Below are 18,643 nucleotides of genomic sequence, written 5' to 3'. Positions count from 1 at the left end.
ATCAATGCCTGTTAAAGAAATAATAAATTAGTTCAATTATATGGGAAAATAATTTGCCATTATACTAGAAACATATCCTTCAAGAGTGTTATCTATACTAAGAATTAACTCCAAAATAACCGAAGTCAGATGGAAAGGTTCTATATATAGAAATATAATTTGCACCAATTTTTTACTGCATTACTGCAACACTTTGCAAACAACTGATAATCAATAAGTATCTACTATATATAGCCAGGTATTGTGTGAAGGAACTAGGAACAGAAAAGAAACTAAACAGTTCCAATGTACAAGAATTCTACAAGAATGAGAAGAGAGGGAGAGGAGGATGACAACCTTACTTTTTCTCTGAATTGGCCAACTCGTTGCCAAGTGCCTTGGATTCTGAACTAGAGGTCCTTTACCTATCTCAAACTCATTTTACACAAAATAGAACTCATTATTTTCCATTACTTTGAACTATTCTCTCCAACACCCAGGTTTACAATCTATTTTTATTTTATTCCTCACTCTTACACATGCTACATATTTAATTTTCAAATTTTGTTTCAACCTTCATACCTTCTTTTACACATGGTCCCTTTTCTTCACTCACACAGCCAACATTCATTATCTCTTGGCTGGACTACTTCCCTAGCATTTTCATTGGTCTCCCTGCCTCAAGAAGTCTATTGCAATCCATTCTCCACTCAGCAGCCAAAGTGATTTTTCTAGATATGTTCATGTTCAATGAGCTCCAGTGGTTTTCTGTTTCCTCCAAAATCAAATAAAAAGACCTATGCTTGGCATTTAAAGCTTTCCATAACTTTGCTCCTTCCTCCTCCTTTTTGAGTCTCTCATCTCTTTCTCCCTTCCATTTACTGTCACATTGGTCTATCTGCAATTCCTTAAAAAATGACTCACATTTCTGTGCCTTTGTCATGACTGTCCTTCATGCTAGGAAAGCTCTGCTCCCTCACCTTTGCTTTCATCTCAAAGCACACTTTCTGAAGGCTTTTATTTATCTTTTCAACTATTAATTCCTCCCTTTTCAGATTATCTACCATTTATTCTAAATACATTTTAAATGTTCCTAATTATTTGCCGGTTGTCTCTCTCCCCCATCACTCTTTCCTTCCATGATGAAAAATGCTATCCACTTCCAGAGAGAGAAAACTGATGAATACTGAGTGTGAACTGAAGCACACTTTAAAAAAATGTTTTTGAAACAGAAATGTTTTTCATGACTTAACATAATAAAAGCAATACCATATTGACTGCCTTGTCAAGGAACGAGAGAGAAAATTTGGAACTTGAGATTTTTAAAAAAATGAACACTGAAAATTAAAAAATATATATAATTGGGAAATACCTAACAAAACAAATATATAAATAATGTGTGTTCCTTGAGTAGAAGGACTATTTTTTAATCTTGCTTTGTATTTCCAACCCTTAGAATAGTGCCTAATACAAAAGAGCTGAACAAATGCTGACTCACAGGTAGCAAGTTATAATTTAAGCTGAATTTTGAAAGGAACTAATAATTTTATGAAGTAGGGGAGGAAGGATTAAGTAGTCCAAGCCTGATGGACAGTTTGTGCAAAAGCAGAGATAAGAGGTGGAATGTCATCTATGAAGACCAGAAAGCAGTTTGGTTGGCCTCTAGAATACATGAAGGGGAATGTCTAATAGGCCTACAAAGATATGTCCACACTAGGTGGTAAAGAGTTTTAAATGTCAAACAAGAGTTTGCAATTTATTCTAGAGGCAACAAGCAAAATATTAGAGCTTTTGAAAAGAGTGAGTGACATAATCAGACTCATGCACCTGAAATTTCACTTTGGAATTTGTGCATAAAATAGATCACAGAGCGGAGAGAATTAAGGTAGAATGTGCCTATTGGTTAGAAAATAGCTAAACCAACTAGTACATAAATTAAATAGAATGCTACTGTAGTATAAGAAAGGACAAATAAGAAAAATTCAAGGAAACTCGATAGGACTTATATAAAATGATGCAGAATAAAGTACACAGAAACTAGATAATTTTACATACCTATCATAACAAAACAACTCTAAAAGACACTGGAACACTGATCAATGTAGAGTATAGAATCGATCCTCCACATTATTTTTGTTACTTGCTAATAAAGCATTCTTGTCTTCTTTGGAGGTTAAGTGTGGAATGAAGCATTTATTATCAAACATAAACAATATACATTTCTTTTGGTTAGGCAAACTAAGGCAATGTTTGTTTAGCTTCAGGTCTTTGCTGGGGAAGGAAAGATTTATTGTGGTAGGAGCAGGAAATAGATATACTAGAAAGTGACAGTTTTTTTTTAAATTAAAAAGTCCATCAATAAAACACAGTTTAAAGATATAGTGAAAAGGTTAGATTATTTGATCTCGTTTAGCTTCAAATCTATGATGGACAAATTCCATAATAATCAGATAATCAGACTCAGATACCATCTACCTCAATCAACTTGAATAGCAAAAATGTTTAAAAAAAAAAAAAAAAGTCCTAAATCCCCTATTGGTAAACTTCTGTATTTTTATCTATATTTAGATAAATATTTCCTAAGAAAAATATACCTCTTTCTCACTATCACACATTATATAAAAGTGAGACTTCAGATTTTTCATGGTAGTCTGAAGAGCCTCAAAGAATCCATAAAAAAAGATCTACTGCAAAAGAAAATAAAAAGTTTAAATGAATCTAAGTAATCAATGTCTCAAGGAATAATCTAAAAAGCCTCAGAGTTTTTCACATTGCTAAAATATTTCAGACATGTAACTTCTTACATTTCATTCCAAGAATTGAAAAGTAATTTCTCTCTATTACAGTAAAATTAAGTACAGATTTCACAGTAATTTCAGAATTCTCAAACTCAGGGACTGATGGGACCAGAGGCATTAGTAAGTAGTAGTTTCAAAGTGTAGATAATAGCTCTTCTCTGTTCCAAATTTTGAACAAAGGAAAAAAAAAAAAACAAACCCTACTTCTTTTAAGAATTCTTAAAGAAGGAAAATTATGGCTTCAAAAATAAGTTGTTTTGCATTAAATATCTGTGATATCTCATATCCATGACATACAGGGAATTTAAAACACCCACCCACCCACATGAATCACTGCCCATAGTAGAAGTCAAGAGATGCAGAGTTTTCAAAAGAATTGCAAAGATGATAAAATTTAAGATTATTCCAAATCATTACTAAGAGACATGTGAATTAAAATTCTGAGGTTTCACCTCAGACACAGAGAATTAGCAAAGATGATAAAAGATAGAAATAATCAATGTTAAAGAGACGGTGGGAAGATAAACAAACTTATGGTGGAGCTGTGAATCAGTCTGGTCAATCCAGAAAGTAATTTGCAATAATGCTAAAAAATAGTGAGTAAAATATACACATTCTTTGATCCAGAAATCTTACTTCTAGAAATAAATTCCAAGGGGGTTCAAGACAAAAAGAAAGGTATCATATGCCCCTAAATATTCTTAATTGTGTGTATATATATATATATATGTTTTTTTTTGTCAACAAAAAATGGAAATGAATTAGACATGCACTGATTGAAAACATGCTATATAAATGTATTATTACTGTGTTTTAAAAAAAGATAAATGAAGAATTCAAAGAATCATGGATTTATGTGAATTGATGCACCAGTGAAATGAAGCAAACAGAACTAGAAAAAACATTAATGACTACAACAATGCTAACAAAAAAAAAAAAAAATCAAAAGAAACAAACATATGCTATGTAATTATAATGACCAAGTCTAATTCTAAAAACAAGTTGAGAAAACACACTTCTCCCTTACTTTGCTGCATAGGAAAGGGACTTTAGTTATGGAATACTTCAAACTGTCAAATGAAGTCAATGTGCTAGTTAGTATTGTTGAACTATTTTTTCCTTTCCACTTTGTAAATCTTTGTTTCAAGGGTAGATTTTTTTTTAGCATAGAAGGGAGGAAATATTTGCAAACAAAAGTTTCATACATAAGCAAAAGACATTAATACAAAATAAAGATTTTTATCTTTTCTTTGAGAACCTACTTATTCCTTAAAAGCAAAACAAATATATATATACACATACATATAGGTGTATATATGTATATACACTTTTAAATTAAAAAAAGAGCTGAAATAAATTATGTTCTCAGTAGATACTCAAAAGTTACAATAAATGAAAAGATTATCATGGTAACTTATCATATTCCTTGAAAAGTATAGCTTATTCTTAATATTTCCTCAATATGGAAAATTAATCTGAGAAGCTAAAAACAATTGAATTTTGTTAGCTGCTAATTAATGAAAGCAAAACATTTATCTTAAAACAAAAATGATTATCCTGTGTAAAAAGAGCTCAATTCCTTTAATAATGGCTCTTCTCCACCGAAGATACTGGCTACTATTTCCAGAGTATATGCAGGTATAAAGAAAACATCAAAACTAGCTTAGGCTAAAAATATGAGCAGTCCCCATTACTTATTAATTCTTATTTAAGAGCATCTGAGAATCAAACTCACATTATTTGTTGTGCAGACTCTTCCACATATGGGATAAAATTTGGTACTGTGGTTGCCACAGTGGCCACAGAAGCTGGATTACTACGAAGCTGTTGGAGAGTAAAGTGGGAAAAGATTTAAAATGAGCAGATATACTGGCAGTAGCTCTTTCATTCAAGATATTTTCAAAAACTTCTTCCTATCCTACTGAGAAGCCAGAAAATGTAAAGGCAAAATTATTTCCATTTCTTTCTCCAATTCTAACCCTCTATTAGCTCAATGCAACCAAGGTGTGTCCTTACTCGGCCTTTGGTCCAAGGTCCCGCTTGCAGCTCATTCTCTTTGGCCCTTCGAACTGGTGGTGCTTTCCATGGTTCAGCGGTAACCATAGGCAGCTCTGTTCTAGAGGCTCCATCAGCATTTTCATCAAAAACAGCAAATTTAGAGCCACTCAATATTTGCTGATTAACCGGATTTGGAAGCCCCCGGACCTGGTTTGAAGCTAGGAAAAAAAAAAAGGTAACTTGTAAAGAAAAAAATAAATAAATAAAATAATAATAATAATAATAAATACACACACACACACACACACACACACACACACACACACACTTTTTTTTTCCCCTGAGGCTGGGGTTAAGTGACTTGCCCAGGATCACACAGCTAGGAAGTGTTAAGTGTGTGAGACCAGATTTGAACTGGGGTCCTCCTGAATTCAAGGCTGGTGCTCTATGCACTGTGCCACCTAGCTGCTCCAACTGGTATATTTTCAATAATTATAAACTTAATAACAACCACAACTAAACAAAATATGAATTTTTTAAACCTCAAATTACTATTAACTATATTTAACAATAACAATGATTTATTTGCTTTTTGTCTTATGCTGATCTCTTCTGTTAGCATAGTTAAACAATGTTCTGTTTTAGGTTTATTTTTTTTTTTAAATATAGTTATAGGCAATATGTATATTATTATTCTAATTCTGATAGTTACTTTGCAGTAAAATAAGCTTTTGAATAAAAACTATTGTTTATAAATCAGAGTAACTATTCTTGAAATTAAAGATATTCTATTTTGTAGCTATGAGTAGTTTTGTCTATTAGCATAGAATTAAAGATGGAAAGGCTTTTCCACTTATCCACTAATTTTAAATTCATCACTCTTTTTTGGCAGTCCTTTCCAAAACTTATCAACTTCCATAAAGAGATCACACACTCCCTCCGGGTACTGCCAGCTCCTTTTTTGTGCTCACGTAGGGTCCAGGATTGCAATCTAAGCTATTTTTCTATCAATGAAGACAAAGAGGTCTTGTCTAGTTATTCTTCATCTGTTCAAGACCCTAAAATCACCTTTTACCCTTTTTTCTACTCTGGACTAAAAAAACAAAACAAAACAAAACAAAAAAAACTGTTGTTTCAGCCTGTCTTCTTGTACTAATTTTCCAGGTCTTTCACTGAGTCTCATGCTTTTCTCCTGAATTTATGAGTTCTTTATTAAAATGAATATAATTCCTCTATGAAGTGTCTGTTGCTTTTGCCAGTGCCAAGCAAGGAGATACTAACAAACCATCACTTCACTAACAATCACAATCCAGAGCTTGTTTGCAATGGCACAAAAATTTCTGACTTGTAGTACTATTACTTGCCATTATACCTTCCCTTTACCCCCAAATGTCATACAGTGTGCAGTACAGCATTATTACATCCTATTTTTGAAATCATGATCTCTTCCTAAGTCAGCTTGCCGTTAACCTGTTTCTTCATGTTAAGTATTATTCACAAGACTGATGTCCTTATACTGAGCTTACCCTTAAGAGCACCTCCTACACGATTAATGGGGACTTTTGCTATTTTTTTTCCTTTGCTTTTCAAATCAGCCAGAGTGCTTCGCTGAGGTCCAGAAGCCTCGGGGATATCTTCTTCCTCCTCTTTTTCAAGTGCCAACAGAGTGTGTCGAGACACACGAAACTGGAACTGCCTAAAGAGAATGAACAATGGGTTGAAGTAATGTGGAGTGCCATGGGAAAACTGCAGGCCCTGGAGACAGCCAATAAAGGTCTGAGTATCAGTTCTGCCACAGATGTTTGTCTCACCCTGTGTGACCCTGGCCAAGTCACTTTCCATCTTTAGATCTTAATTTCTTCATCTTCTCATCATAATCCCCTTCGAAGTTTTTCTTGGCAAATATGCTGAAGTGGTTTTCCATTTTCATCTCCAGCTCATTTTATAGATAATGAAAGTGAAGCAGAGTTAAGTGATTGCCCAGGGTCACACAACCAATAAGTATCTGAGGCCAGATTTGAATTCAGGAAAATAAGTCTTTTTGTTTCTAGGCCCAGGGTTCAATCTCCTGTGTCATCTAGCTAACCTCAGCTAGAAGAAGCTTTTCCTAATGCCTTTTCTTTCTTTCCTTCTCAAATTATTTTGTATACATGCTTTTGTTCACACATTCTATTTCCCAGTAGAAATTAAGCTCGAAAGCCAGGGCTTGTTTTTGGATGTGTCACCTCCAACACAATATTTTGCACAAAACAAGTGCTAAATAAAATTTGTTTTACTGGATTATGTAGTTGCAATCACAGTAAAAAAATCAAGAGTGGCCATCCAAAATATGAGGATTAAACATTTGCCAAAGATGGTCTCTATCACAGATTAGCATGCATTTACAAGCGAAAAATACTAGGTCTCTACTAGCTCTTTATACAACTTTTTTATAGTAGTTATCTCCATTTTATCTAAGAAGGTAGCTTACCGATGATGTGACTGCAGTTTGTCTAGTGGCTCAGCCTTGCATTGAAATCCTTCTTGGTATATCAAATCTGCTTTCTTATAGTTTTCTCTGGCCTCATATTCTTCTGCCCATGAAATGTAGAACTGGGCTAATGAAATGCCGATCCCCTGACTGTGTAAGTAACTATACATATCCAAAGGTTCGTTGCATAAACGTCCCTGAAATAATTTCAACATTTTAAGTTGTTCTTTTTTCTTTCAAGTTTTAATAATGCACCAAACCAAAAATACACAAGACAAAAATTTCCCCAGACAAAAAAATAATTTAGATACTAGATAACAGATAAGTAATGAGGGTACTAGAGAATCAGGGTTAAGATCATACAAATCTTGGATTTAATAAGTAATAGTAAGATAGAAAGCTTTCAATTCAGTAATGAGTCACTACCAGTTTTTCCCTTATAACACAAAGACCAGATGAATTGGACAAGGGAAATGACAGCTGCTGGTTTATCTGGCTTAAATAAATAACCTTTAAAAGACACAGGGGAAGGGAAAAGAAAGTAAACCAAGGTAATTCTTGTTGATTTAAATGGTATAAAAAGAAAAGAAGAGTTAAGCACTTTCCCAGTAGGCAGGTAGTAAAAGTATTATTTCCTTAGGTTAAGTGAACAAAGTGAAGCAACTTCAATAGTACTAAATGTTAGAAGTGAGCTTCAAATAGAAGTATTCTGTGTTCTTACCAATATGACACACAATTCCATTATCTGGCTCTAAGCATTACCTTTCAATCAACCATAGAAAGACACAATTGGCCCACTTATCCAAAGAACTTAAGGCTCATGAGCATTCTTATGCTTCATACCTTACTGTCCTGTAGAAAACCTATGCTATGGCCACCTTCAAAGTACTTTATCATTCCAGTCTTCCACACTATCTGCTATATTCCTCTGAAAAAATTCATTTTCCATTTTGTCTAATTTCCCCAACATATCTTTTTTAATAAAGATTTTTTTCTCCCCCTTTTTTCCTCAGTGGAAAAAAAAAAATCCCCCAAACAAAATACTTCTAACAAATAATCAGCCATGTATTTCTATGTGGAGAGGCTTCTGAATATAGCTTACTATTGAAAATAGTGCTCTTCTTACTGAAATTTTTAAATTTGCCATCTATAACCCTCCCTAGAATTGGCTTTACATTTTACTCTTAAAGCCCATGGAACAGATAGATCTAAAACAAGGATGGAGAATGTCTGACCTGTAGGCCATGTAAGGCCCATGAAATCATTTGGTCTGACCCTACCATGGCAAATGCAGGTGATGATGAGCTGAAAGCTAGGTCCAACAACCTCCTACTGCTTGAGTTTTTAAGATGGTAATTTTGTATGGCTTGCAAAGATGTTATAAATATCCAAATGGCCCTTGGCAGAAAAAAAGATTCCTCACCCTGGACTGAAGTTTTCTTTGTTAATATTTGAATGCCTCTGATCCATTGAGTCTTAGGATTTTTTTCTAGAACAAAAGTAGAAAAGTTTTTCCTTCTCTAAAACTATTTACTAAAGAGATGACTGTTCAATTGTACAAATATTGCTATCTCCAGAAAAGCATGCTTTCATGCCAATAATGATTTGTTTAGGAAACTTTTAAAAATAAAATTAATTTCAGTTTCACTCTTACAGTATTAGATCTAGATGTTAATAGAAACTCCGCAAAAATATCACTTTTCATATAAATTATAAAAATAGCCTTGCCTGGATTGAAAGTTCAAATTTCTATTTTGCTTACAAAGAATATTAAAGGATAGAATATGGCTCATTGTATAAGTTGAGTAAATGCTTGTTGATTTATCATAACTCATTTGAATGGGAAAAGCAGAAAATAGCAAAAGAGTAGTTATTGAAGTTATTTCAACAGTTATTGAAGATGACAATACATACAGATATAGGACTATAAAATAAGAGCAACAGAATAGTGCTCAGAGTGGGTAAAGAAAATATATCTCTTGGAAACAAAAGGATAAAAACAGGAGAACGTCCAGTAGAATATAAATTGAGAAAATAGCATCTCCTTAGATTATGGTGGAGTAGGCCAATGGCCTCTAAAAGAAGATCACCCACAGTCTGTGATAATAAAAGGCTTATTTAAAGTTTATTTTTCCAATATATATATATCAACAAGTTGCTGAGCAAATTAAAAATCCCTCTGGCAATTGTGTTTATCTTATTATACTACTTAATCCAGAAGATTTTCAAATGTAGCTGAGATATTTTAAAAACAAGCATTGCATACGATCAACAGTTAGTACCACAAGAGAGTACTAGTTACTTTATGATCTAAAAAGCACTAAAATTGAAAAAATTTTTGACTGCAATTTAAAAAAAAGTTATCATTCAGGTTGATTATCCAAATTAATAAAATTTGGTGTGTGCTCTTAGTTTTTTGGGGAAATGTGCTGCCCTCTATTGGCTGTCAGTATTAGCTCTAGTCATTGACAAAGACTATCAAGTGAATTTTGAAAACAAAAAACTCTCCTCTTCTTTAAATTCACTATACCCACAGATTTCTGAGAGTTCTTGTAACATAGGGTTATTTAATAATAAGGTTATTCCACAGTTTTCAACTAGAACACTTTAAGAGAATAAACTCTTGAGAAATATTAGAGAATTTAACCAAGTAAGGTTAATCTAAGTTTGAATACTACAAAATTTTGATTTAGTATGAGTTATAAAATGTCCCGGAAATGATTAGTGCATATGAGGATGTAGCTAAATATACCAATGTTCTGAAGAACAAAATCAATGGTTTATACATTAAACAACACATTTTTGATGTAGATGAGATTCCTTCTAGAACCTAGAAAAACTCAATCTGGGATTTTTAACTAAAATCAATGCTCAATGTCAAAATTCTTGGATTCTGAAAAGGTACAACAATCAATCACTTCTATTTTTTTATTGACCAGATGTGAAAGCACCAGTGATTAAAACTTGTTTTTTGAAGATTGGTTTTCAAGTTTTTTTTTAATCCCAACTATTGGAAAATATTGCAAGGACAACAATAATCACATTTAAAGCATTACTGATTTAGTTAATACTTTACATCATCCAACTATGCTGAGATGATTGTATGAGAATATGAACATGCAAATTTACTGAGATATAGGTACCAAAATCTGTACCTAAGAGTCTGTACAAAGATTAAAGAAAGGACATTTCAGTCTTCAATGATAAAACATTTTTAAAGAAAATAACTGTTTTAGTCAAATAATGTAGAGTTATCTATCTTTAGGTACAATATTCAGCAAATTTTTTAATTTTTAAATTTTGCTTTCATAACTACTCTGAAATGCCCTTTTCTTATCCTTTGATGTTATATTAGTAAACAGAACTTTAATTTTTAAAAATTCATGATATATTTTCAGTGTGCTGGAACCAATGACCACATTTTAAATACATAATACAACTACTTGGGAAGTAGCTCATTTGCACTAATCAGTAATTTAACTGTGCTGAGAATACTTAAAGGGAATAAGAAATTTCCCTTTTCCAAATTTCCAAAATTAAGTAAATACAAAATTTATAAATATTGGCCTTTTAGTACTCTAGGTTTTTGACATTTATTTTTATAAGATTTTGATTATTGCCATTTTTGCCTTTCTCCCTCCCCAAGATGGAACTCAATCTGACATTGTACATATACATGTATAATCATATTAAATTATTTCTGACTCTAGGAAAACTAGAAGTGTCCCCTAAGAAAAGGATGTAAAAGGAAAGCTTATTTTGACTGAAGGTACAATTTGCTTTTAGCAATAAATTTCTTTTCCTCAAAATGAATAGAATTTTTAATGTAAAAAACAAATATAAACTTTGGTGCCTATTCCAGTAGTTATATTAGCTATATGACTACTAGTTTGAGCAAAATGATGAAGCCACAGGTACAAGGGATTGGGAATATGCTACTCACTATGCTCATACCCAATCCATACCATATTACCTTCCAGATTAAAAAAGAAACCAACAAAACAGGAAATAAGAGTTTACTCCTGGCTTGATAATTCAGTTTTGTGCATCTGGGACCTAAGTTTCTTCTTATTTTTCTTTTGATTGTCTTTTCACTACTCATAAATAAATCCAAAGGCCAGCAAGAGAAATGAAGAAAAGATTTCAAGTTAAACATATATTGGATTACTTGCCATCTAGGGGAGATGGTGAAGGGAAAGGGGGGAAAATTTTGGAACAAAAGGTTTTGCAAGGGTCAATGCTGAAAAATTATCCATGCATGAAAATAAAAAACTTTAATAAAAAAATATTTTGGGGGGCAGCTAGGTGGCGCAGTGGATAGAGCACCAGCCTTGAATTCAGGAGGACCCAAGTTCAAATATGATCTCAGACACTTAATACTTCCTAACTGTGTGACCCTGGGCAAGTCACTTAATCCCAGCCTCAAAAAAAAAAAAAAAAAAATAAAAAATTTAAGATTTCAAGTTAAAAAAAGCAGCAGAAAAAAGGTATTTATAATTAACACTAGAAAGACCAACACTGCCCCTAATTACAATAAGTTTATTTTGTAATAAAAATTTTCATCTTTATTTTCTTTTCTTTGCCTTAGGGATAAAAAAAAAAAAAAAAAAAAAAAAAGGCCCTGTGCCAATTAATGTAGCTTAGTCCCCAATTAATGTAGCTTAGTCCTTAGAAGTATTCTCAAATACACTCCTTCTAGTATTAAAATTAATTCTTAAAAATTATGCATTTTAGGCATTCTCATAATTTTGATCAGACCATAACTTACATATACTCTCATTCTAAACCAATTGGCTTCCTTGCTATTCCCCATAAACAAGAAGTCATTCCAATTTTGTCTTTCCACAGATTGTTGGTCCCCTATACTAGATTTTACCTTCCTCACCTCCACCTTATGGAATTACTGTCTTAAGCGTAGCAAAGGCCACATCCTAGAAGAGGCTTTATATCTCATCCTCCTAATCATTAATATTCTCTAGCACACTTCTGAAAATCATTCTATATTTATTTTATCTATAGTCACATGTGTCTTGGATAATGTAGCTCTTAGCATTATCTGCACCCATTATCTGCATCCCCCCCCCCCCCCGCCACCCTCATGCTCAAGGCCACAGACTGTTTTGTTTTTGTCTTTGCATACTGAGAGCCCAGCTCCTAAAACTTAACAAAGGCTCAAATGTTTGTTGAATAGCACTGAAATCATGAGCAGTGAACATATGAGGACATAAGATCCCTTTTCCTTGTAGTATTATGACTCATTCTGTCAATCTTCAAAAAAATTACTCTAACAATATCATTCATCAAGTATTTATTGAGCAGCTACCATTTTCAAAGCACTGTGTTAATTACTGACATAGTAAACAATCCTGAATCAAATTTTTTTCCACATAAATTAGGTTATATCATTTTCATAATATATTAGATATCTCTAAAAAGTAAAACAGTATTTTAAAATAGTAGGTTCTTGACAATTACTCACCAATTTAAGCCAAAGACTGAGATATCGGGGATCATTATAATATCGTTTTTCCTCCTGAAGGGCTTCCACAGCTCTTTCTAATAATGTTGACATATTACTTTCCTTTCCACCTTGAGGAAAGTTCTGCTCTGTCCAGTTAATATATCTAAATTAGTACAAAAGGGGATAAAAATTAAACTAAATATATATTTTTTGTTCTAAGATCTGTTCTGAATAGAGATGCTATTCTAATTTAGAACAAAAATAGTTGTTCAAGGGCAGTTTCCAGCCTCCATCTGTCAAGGTATTTCATTGGATGATCAAAGTGACAAGAGCACCTACCTCATCCAAACATCTAGTGGATCATCACCCGTATAAAAGCGAATTTCAGATTCAAATGCTCTGCAACAGATAGACAATGACTTGTTAGCACTTCTTACAATTGAGGAAAACGGTTAAATGAACATCTTAATTCTATTTTCATTTATTAGGATATATTGACGAACTATTGTGTGCCTGGCATAGGCACATTAATGCTTATAATCTAGGCATTATAAGATTTTAAATTTCAAAATGTGCATGCTCTATGCTAGACAGTATATACAAAGAAAACAAGTCACAGAGGTAAAAAACAGATCATCATAGAATTCAATAGTCATATACAATATATACACTGAGAAGGACTGAGAAATAGATTTGATCCAACTAGGAAAAGGTTACTAGGAACCTAAAATGAAAGCTCAAGAAGCAGGATCAGGATCCAAAGTCTATATAGATGGAATCTGAATGTCTCAAGGGAATTTCCTGACTTTTCTATAGTTACATAGTGAAGGTTTTTAGCATCAATTTTCGATCTGGAAGGGAGCTTGGAGGTTAGAGAAGCAGAGAAAATTTAAAGAGAGAAAGGATCTTACAAATTATGAAGCACAATATCTTTTATCTTCTATATGATCAACTAAGGCTCAGAAGGGTTAAGTGGCTTTGTCCAATAGCAAAGTTATGTAATAAGTGGCAATCAATTATTTAACTTTCTTCTGGCTTCCATAACATACTAAAATGTCATTTATTGCAGGAGGTAGGGAGGATCCTTTTCTGAGATACCTTTAAACAGCATTATGGACAATCAACTAATTAAAATGAGAATACATTAAGATTCCACTTTAATCTCAAATGAAAATAAATCTTCATCATTGAAGAGAAATTGCCTTAAGTTAGCTATTTTGCTGATAAGGAGATAAAACACACTACCAGTTACCATAAACCAGGATTTTATAATTATCATTAATACCCCTTCTGCCACCTGGCATTTTCCTACCCAAGTAGTTGGTTTATTATTACTTAGGATAAATGGAAGCCACAAAGAAACTGAAGAATTGATTTTTGACAGTTCCACTCACCTTTTTTGCTGATGGAGAGCAGTATGACTGGAAGTATCCTGCTGTGCCAGTGCTTCCTGCAGTGTGGACACAATCCGGCCTTGCCTCAAGGGTAGTACATTTTCTTTACTCAGCTCCCACTCCTCCCCCTCCATGGCTTTACTCTATAGAACAATAACAAAATCAGACTCCTCTCCAAGAATCAAGAATTTATTGATTTGTTAAAAGAATTTCACTGATTACAGAAGTAGAATTTATAGATTCTTTTAAAAATCCTAAAACAATTATTCTTGCTGCATAGATTGAGCAAAAAGTATGGCATTAATGTGAAGTCATTATCCTACTGGGGAATAGATTCTTTTAGTTAACCTGTTATGATGTCTTAATGGAGTCTAGCAAAAGGTATTATTATTTGCTAGTATCATTGGACCACAGTTGAGGAGAGGCAAGCAAAGTAAATTACTATTTTGATATACAAACAATAAAATAGAACTTCTATACCTATCCCTGAAAGTAAAACGTTTAGTTAAAAATGGACAGTAATAAAACTGTATAGACTCGTTGACCTTGTAAAACCCCTACTAGTACTACATTCCAAAGAGATCAAGGGAAAAGGATCCATATGCACAAAAATATTTATAGCTTTTTTTGTGGTGATGAATAATTGGAAATTGAAGAGATGTGCATCAACTGGGGAATAGTGAACAGGACGTGGTATATGATTATGATGGAATATTATGATACTATAAGAAATGACAAAGGGGATAGACTTTTTTGAACTGAAGCAAAGTGAAATGGGCAGAACCAGGAAAACATTGTACACAATAACAGCAATATTGAAATAAGGATCAACTGTGAAAGACTTAGCCCCTCTGATCAAGACAATGATTCAAGCCATTTCCAAAGGACCCATGATGACAAAGCTATCCAACTCCAGAAATAGAACTGGCAGACTCTTGAGAACTGACTGAAGCATTGTTCCCCCCCCCCCCCCAGGCTGGGGTTAAGTGACTTGCCCAGGGTCACATAGCTAGGAAGTGTTAAGTGTCTGAGACCAGATTTGAACTCGGGTCCTCCTGAATTCAGGGGGGCTGGTGCTCTATCCACTGTGCAACCTAGCTGCCCCTGAAGCATTGTTTTTTAATTTTTTTCTGCAACATGGCTATTATGTCAATATTTTGCATGACTTCACATGTATAACTGATATTATAGTGCTAGTCTAGACTTTTAATTTTTAAAATTTTTTAAAAAATGAATGCTAAAAATTAAAATTAGAGGAGAAAAAAATGAACACAGTGGTAGTCAATCAATAGCTGATCTTTCATCTGATGACAAAGATGTTAATTCTGTTAAATATGTAAGCATATTTAACATATTAATAAACATAATTAAATATATATATGTAACCATAGCACATTAACAGAAAAACAGTTAATAGAGTTGGCCACCAAAGTTTTTTTTATTCATCTCACTTAGGGAAGCCCGGTTATTTTGTCTCCTAGCAAGGTAATTACATAATTCTCTGGTTCTCAAAGAGAAGTCTGGGAACCCTGGGAAGGAAAGGGATGTCTCCAAGTTTCCTTCTGAGCGTCTACTAAATCAAAATTCTTTTCATGATAATACTAAAATATTTAATTTTTAATGAGAAAATATCAAAACATAATCCACAAAAACAAAAGTTTGGGGAAGTCTTCAATACTTTTTTGGAGTTGTAAGGAAGTCCGGAGCCCAAATGTTTGAGAACTGCTACCACCATGACTCATACACTGACAATCTCAAAGCTCCCAAACACAATCCAAAGGCCCAGAGTCATTAACCACTCACCTATAATTAAATCTACTTAGAAAAAAAATACAACACTGAAAGAAAAAGAGCATTCTTCAAAATCGAAGGACTGATAGTCCGAGGCCCTTTTAGGGTTCTTTGAGATCAGTATTTTCATAATGCTAAGATGCTTCAGTTGCTAATACAGTTAATACCACTAGATATAACCCTCTTAAACAACCGTTCTTTGGGAGATTCTCAACAATAATAAATAATAAAAATGTAAACAAAGGAGCCCAAGCCTCTAATGTTGGAGAACTGTTGCTTTACATCAACCCATACTCTTTTCCACATCCCCTTTTGCCCTTCACTACTTCCTCGGCCTTCCGGGTCACACAATCCCTTCCCCCATGGCCTCCCTTCACGGATCCAAACACCTCTCCCGATTCCCCACCCCCACTCGCCCCCAACCCCCAACTTGAAGGCCTCTCCCCAACGCCATAACCAGCCGAGCTGCCATTCTACTACTGCTCAAAAGGCCTCTCCTTGACTCTCCCTAATTGGGCTCCAGTCCCTCCACTACCCTCACCGTTAAGGATCCACCAACGGCGGTCACCAAACAGCCTCCTACAACATACAGTCCAGGCAGCTTTCTAGTTTCAAATTCAACGGTCCCGCGGCCAGCGAGGCCCCGCCCCTTCCGTCCTCTCGCGACACCTCATTGACTCCGGAATGGTGGAGAGAAAAGAGCGACTGGGAAGTAGGCATTGTGGGACTTGTAGTTTCTTTTGGGGGGGGAGGATGACTACGAAACAACCGGCTGCCTCGTGCCGGATGCATTATGGGAGTTGCAATTAGGAACTGAGACAGGAAACTGAGTCAGGACAATAAAAGAGAACTGGGGCACATTATAAAACTGTGAAAAAATTGTTTTAAATGTAAAAATATTAAATAAATAAATAAGATTAAAAGAAAAATGAGATGTTGTGATGACCTTGAAGTTCAGTACCAAATGATGAGATTGGCTGAGCACCTGGTATCCAATGATGGGGTCTCTCAGAAATTAACATGAAAAACCCGATGGAACTCACAATTAGCCAGGAGAAAGGGAGGTGGGAGTATGCCATTAACTGCCAGGGGAATTGGGCCCCCTAAGACTTAGCTGTTACAAGAAGGACACCGTGAGGCGCGTGGGGGAGGAGGCGGAGAGGAAAGACCCCATGAGGAGAACCCCATGATGGGCAAACCCAAAAGAGATTCAGCAAAGACAGTGTGGGCCACGGACGGATTTACACAGGAAAGTGACCCTCGGGAGTCGGCTCTTGGATGGGATGCAGTCAAGTGGGGCTACCTGAGACTTCTGCAGAGTGGGACTGAGAGATTAAACCGCTTGCCTCAGGGAGTAATCTCAGCAGTACTCCAGGCAGTCTCTACCAACCCCACCTGATCCCTCCTCAGTTGGGCTAAAAAAAAAAAAAAAAAAATAGAATAATAGCTAACACTTACAAAGTGCTAAAGGTTTGAAAAGCGCTTTCTGTGCATTATCTCATTCACAGCCCGTTAAGACAAATACTATTAATGCCATTTTACAAATGAGGAACCAGACGCTGAGGTAAAGTGCTTGCTCAAAGTCACACCACTGATAGTCAAAGAAGCACAAATATACCCACCGGGCTGTGCTCCTGTGGGCTTGTCCCGCCCCGTCTTCCCCTGTCTGGTACCTTCTCCTACTCTTCAGACCAGGGGTACTCACACTGTGGCCCACAGGCCAGATGCGGTCCTGAGGACGTTTATGGGCCTGTCTCGTTATGGCAAATGGGCTGAGGGGCGGAGGCAGACTGTGAGGTATGTTTTTACTGTACTCCGGCCTCCCACAGTCTGAGGCACGGTGAACTGACCCCTATTCAAAAAGTTTGAGGACTACTGATAGATTCTGGGCTTTTATCTTCCCCATTAGAGCACATGCTCCTCAAGTGCAGAAACTTTTTTTTTTCTATTATATTTATATCACAGCATTTAGCACAGTGCCTAAGCACTTAATAAATACTGGTTAATTTGACAAAAAGGATTCAAATTCAAGTCTTTCTGGCTCTATTGCACCTGTTGTTGTTCAGTTGTACGAGACTCCTCAGGACCCCAAGTTTGATTTCCTTGTCAAAAATACAGGAGTGGTTTGCTATTTCCTTCTCCAGCCCATTATACAGATTGAGGAACTGAGGCAGGAATTGACTCTTCAGCCACTGTGCCACCTATGGGTACCTTATCTAACTGGGCTAAAGTTCTTTTACCTTTCAGGGGGTACCTTTACATTCACTGAAGCCCCGCCCAATCCACAAAGGTCCCCTCTGCAGGCTGTTTGAACATGCCTTATCTGCACCAAGGCTAGTTAAGAAATAACTTGACAGGAACTTGGTCACATAGTGAGAAAATCCCGCCTCAGATATTTACATGCTGAATGGCTGTGGAAAGAAATTTTTTCCTCTCAGCAGCATCATCTGTAAAATGGGAATAACACTGCCACTTACCTCCCATTATTGTTGCCAGGATCAAATGAAACAATGTATCAAACCTAAACACAGGCTACAAAGACTCCAGTCCAATTTAGATTAATTCACTCCGTTAACTCCTCCCTTACTAAAAACTCTCTCTGACTTCAGATGGGTTATCTCTCCCTCTGCGGGATCTTGCTGAGATTTAGAAGGCACGGGACACCTTCCCCTACCAGATGGGTTAGAGTCCCACAGATTCTTCTCTTCTTTGGCTAGTGTTCATAACTCAAACAAGGAGAAGGGAAATCTGT

At 35.1% G+C, this 18,643-nt stretch overlaps 1 protein-coding gene across 1 annotated transcript in view; it reads right to left on the bottom strand.

Moving 5' to 3' along the window:
• The window catches only part of BUB1B (BUB1 mitotic checkpoint serine/threonine kinase B), a 65,746-nt gene extending 49,184 nt beyond the window's left edge, over nucleotides 1-16,562 (bottom strand). The window contains exons 1-8 of the mRNA XM_074289259.1: nucleotides 16,433-16,562; nucleotides 14,101-14,243; nucleotides 13,046-13,105; nucleotides 12,725-12,869; nucleotides 7,246-7,442; nucleotides 6,302-6,471; nucleotides 4,794-4,993; nucleotides 4,513-4,601 (exon numbers count right to left, since the gene is read on the bottom strand). Coding sequence (XP_074145360.1) covers nucleotides 4,513-4,601; nucleotides 4,794-4,993; nucleotides 6,302-6,471; nucleotides 7,246-7,442; nucleotides 12,725-12,869; nucleotides 13,046-13,105; nucleotides 14,101-14,234 — 995 coding nt within the window. The 5' untranslated portion in view covers nucleotides 14,235-14,243; nucleotides 16,433-16,562. The remainder of the gene's footprint in view (nucleotides 1-4,512; nucleotides 4,602-4,793; nucleotides 4,994-6,301; nucleotides 6,472-7,245; nucleotides 7,443-12,724; nucleotides 12,870-13,045; nucleotides 13,106-14,100; nucleotides 14,244-16,432) is intronic.
• Between the last annotated feature and the right edge of the window lie 2,081 nt (nucleotides 16,563-18,643).

The sequence above is a fragment of the Sminthopsis crassicaudata genome, chromosome 2 (assembly GCF_048593235.1).
Source record: "Sminthopsis crassicaudata isolate SCR6 chromosome 2, ASM4859323v1, whole genome shotgun sequence".
Classification (NCBI taxonomy): Eukaryota; Metazoa; Chordata; class Mammalia; order Dasyuromorphia; family Dasyuridae; genus Sminthopsis; species Sminthopsis crassicaudata.
The sequence above is the reverse complement of the archived record's forward strand: the minus strand, read 5'-3'. Positions and strand labels throughout refer to the sequence as shown.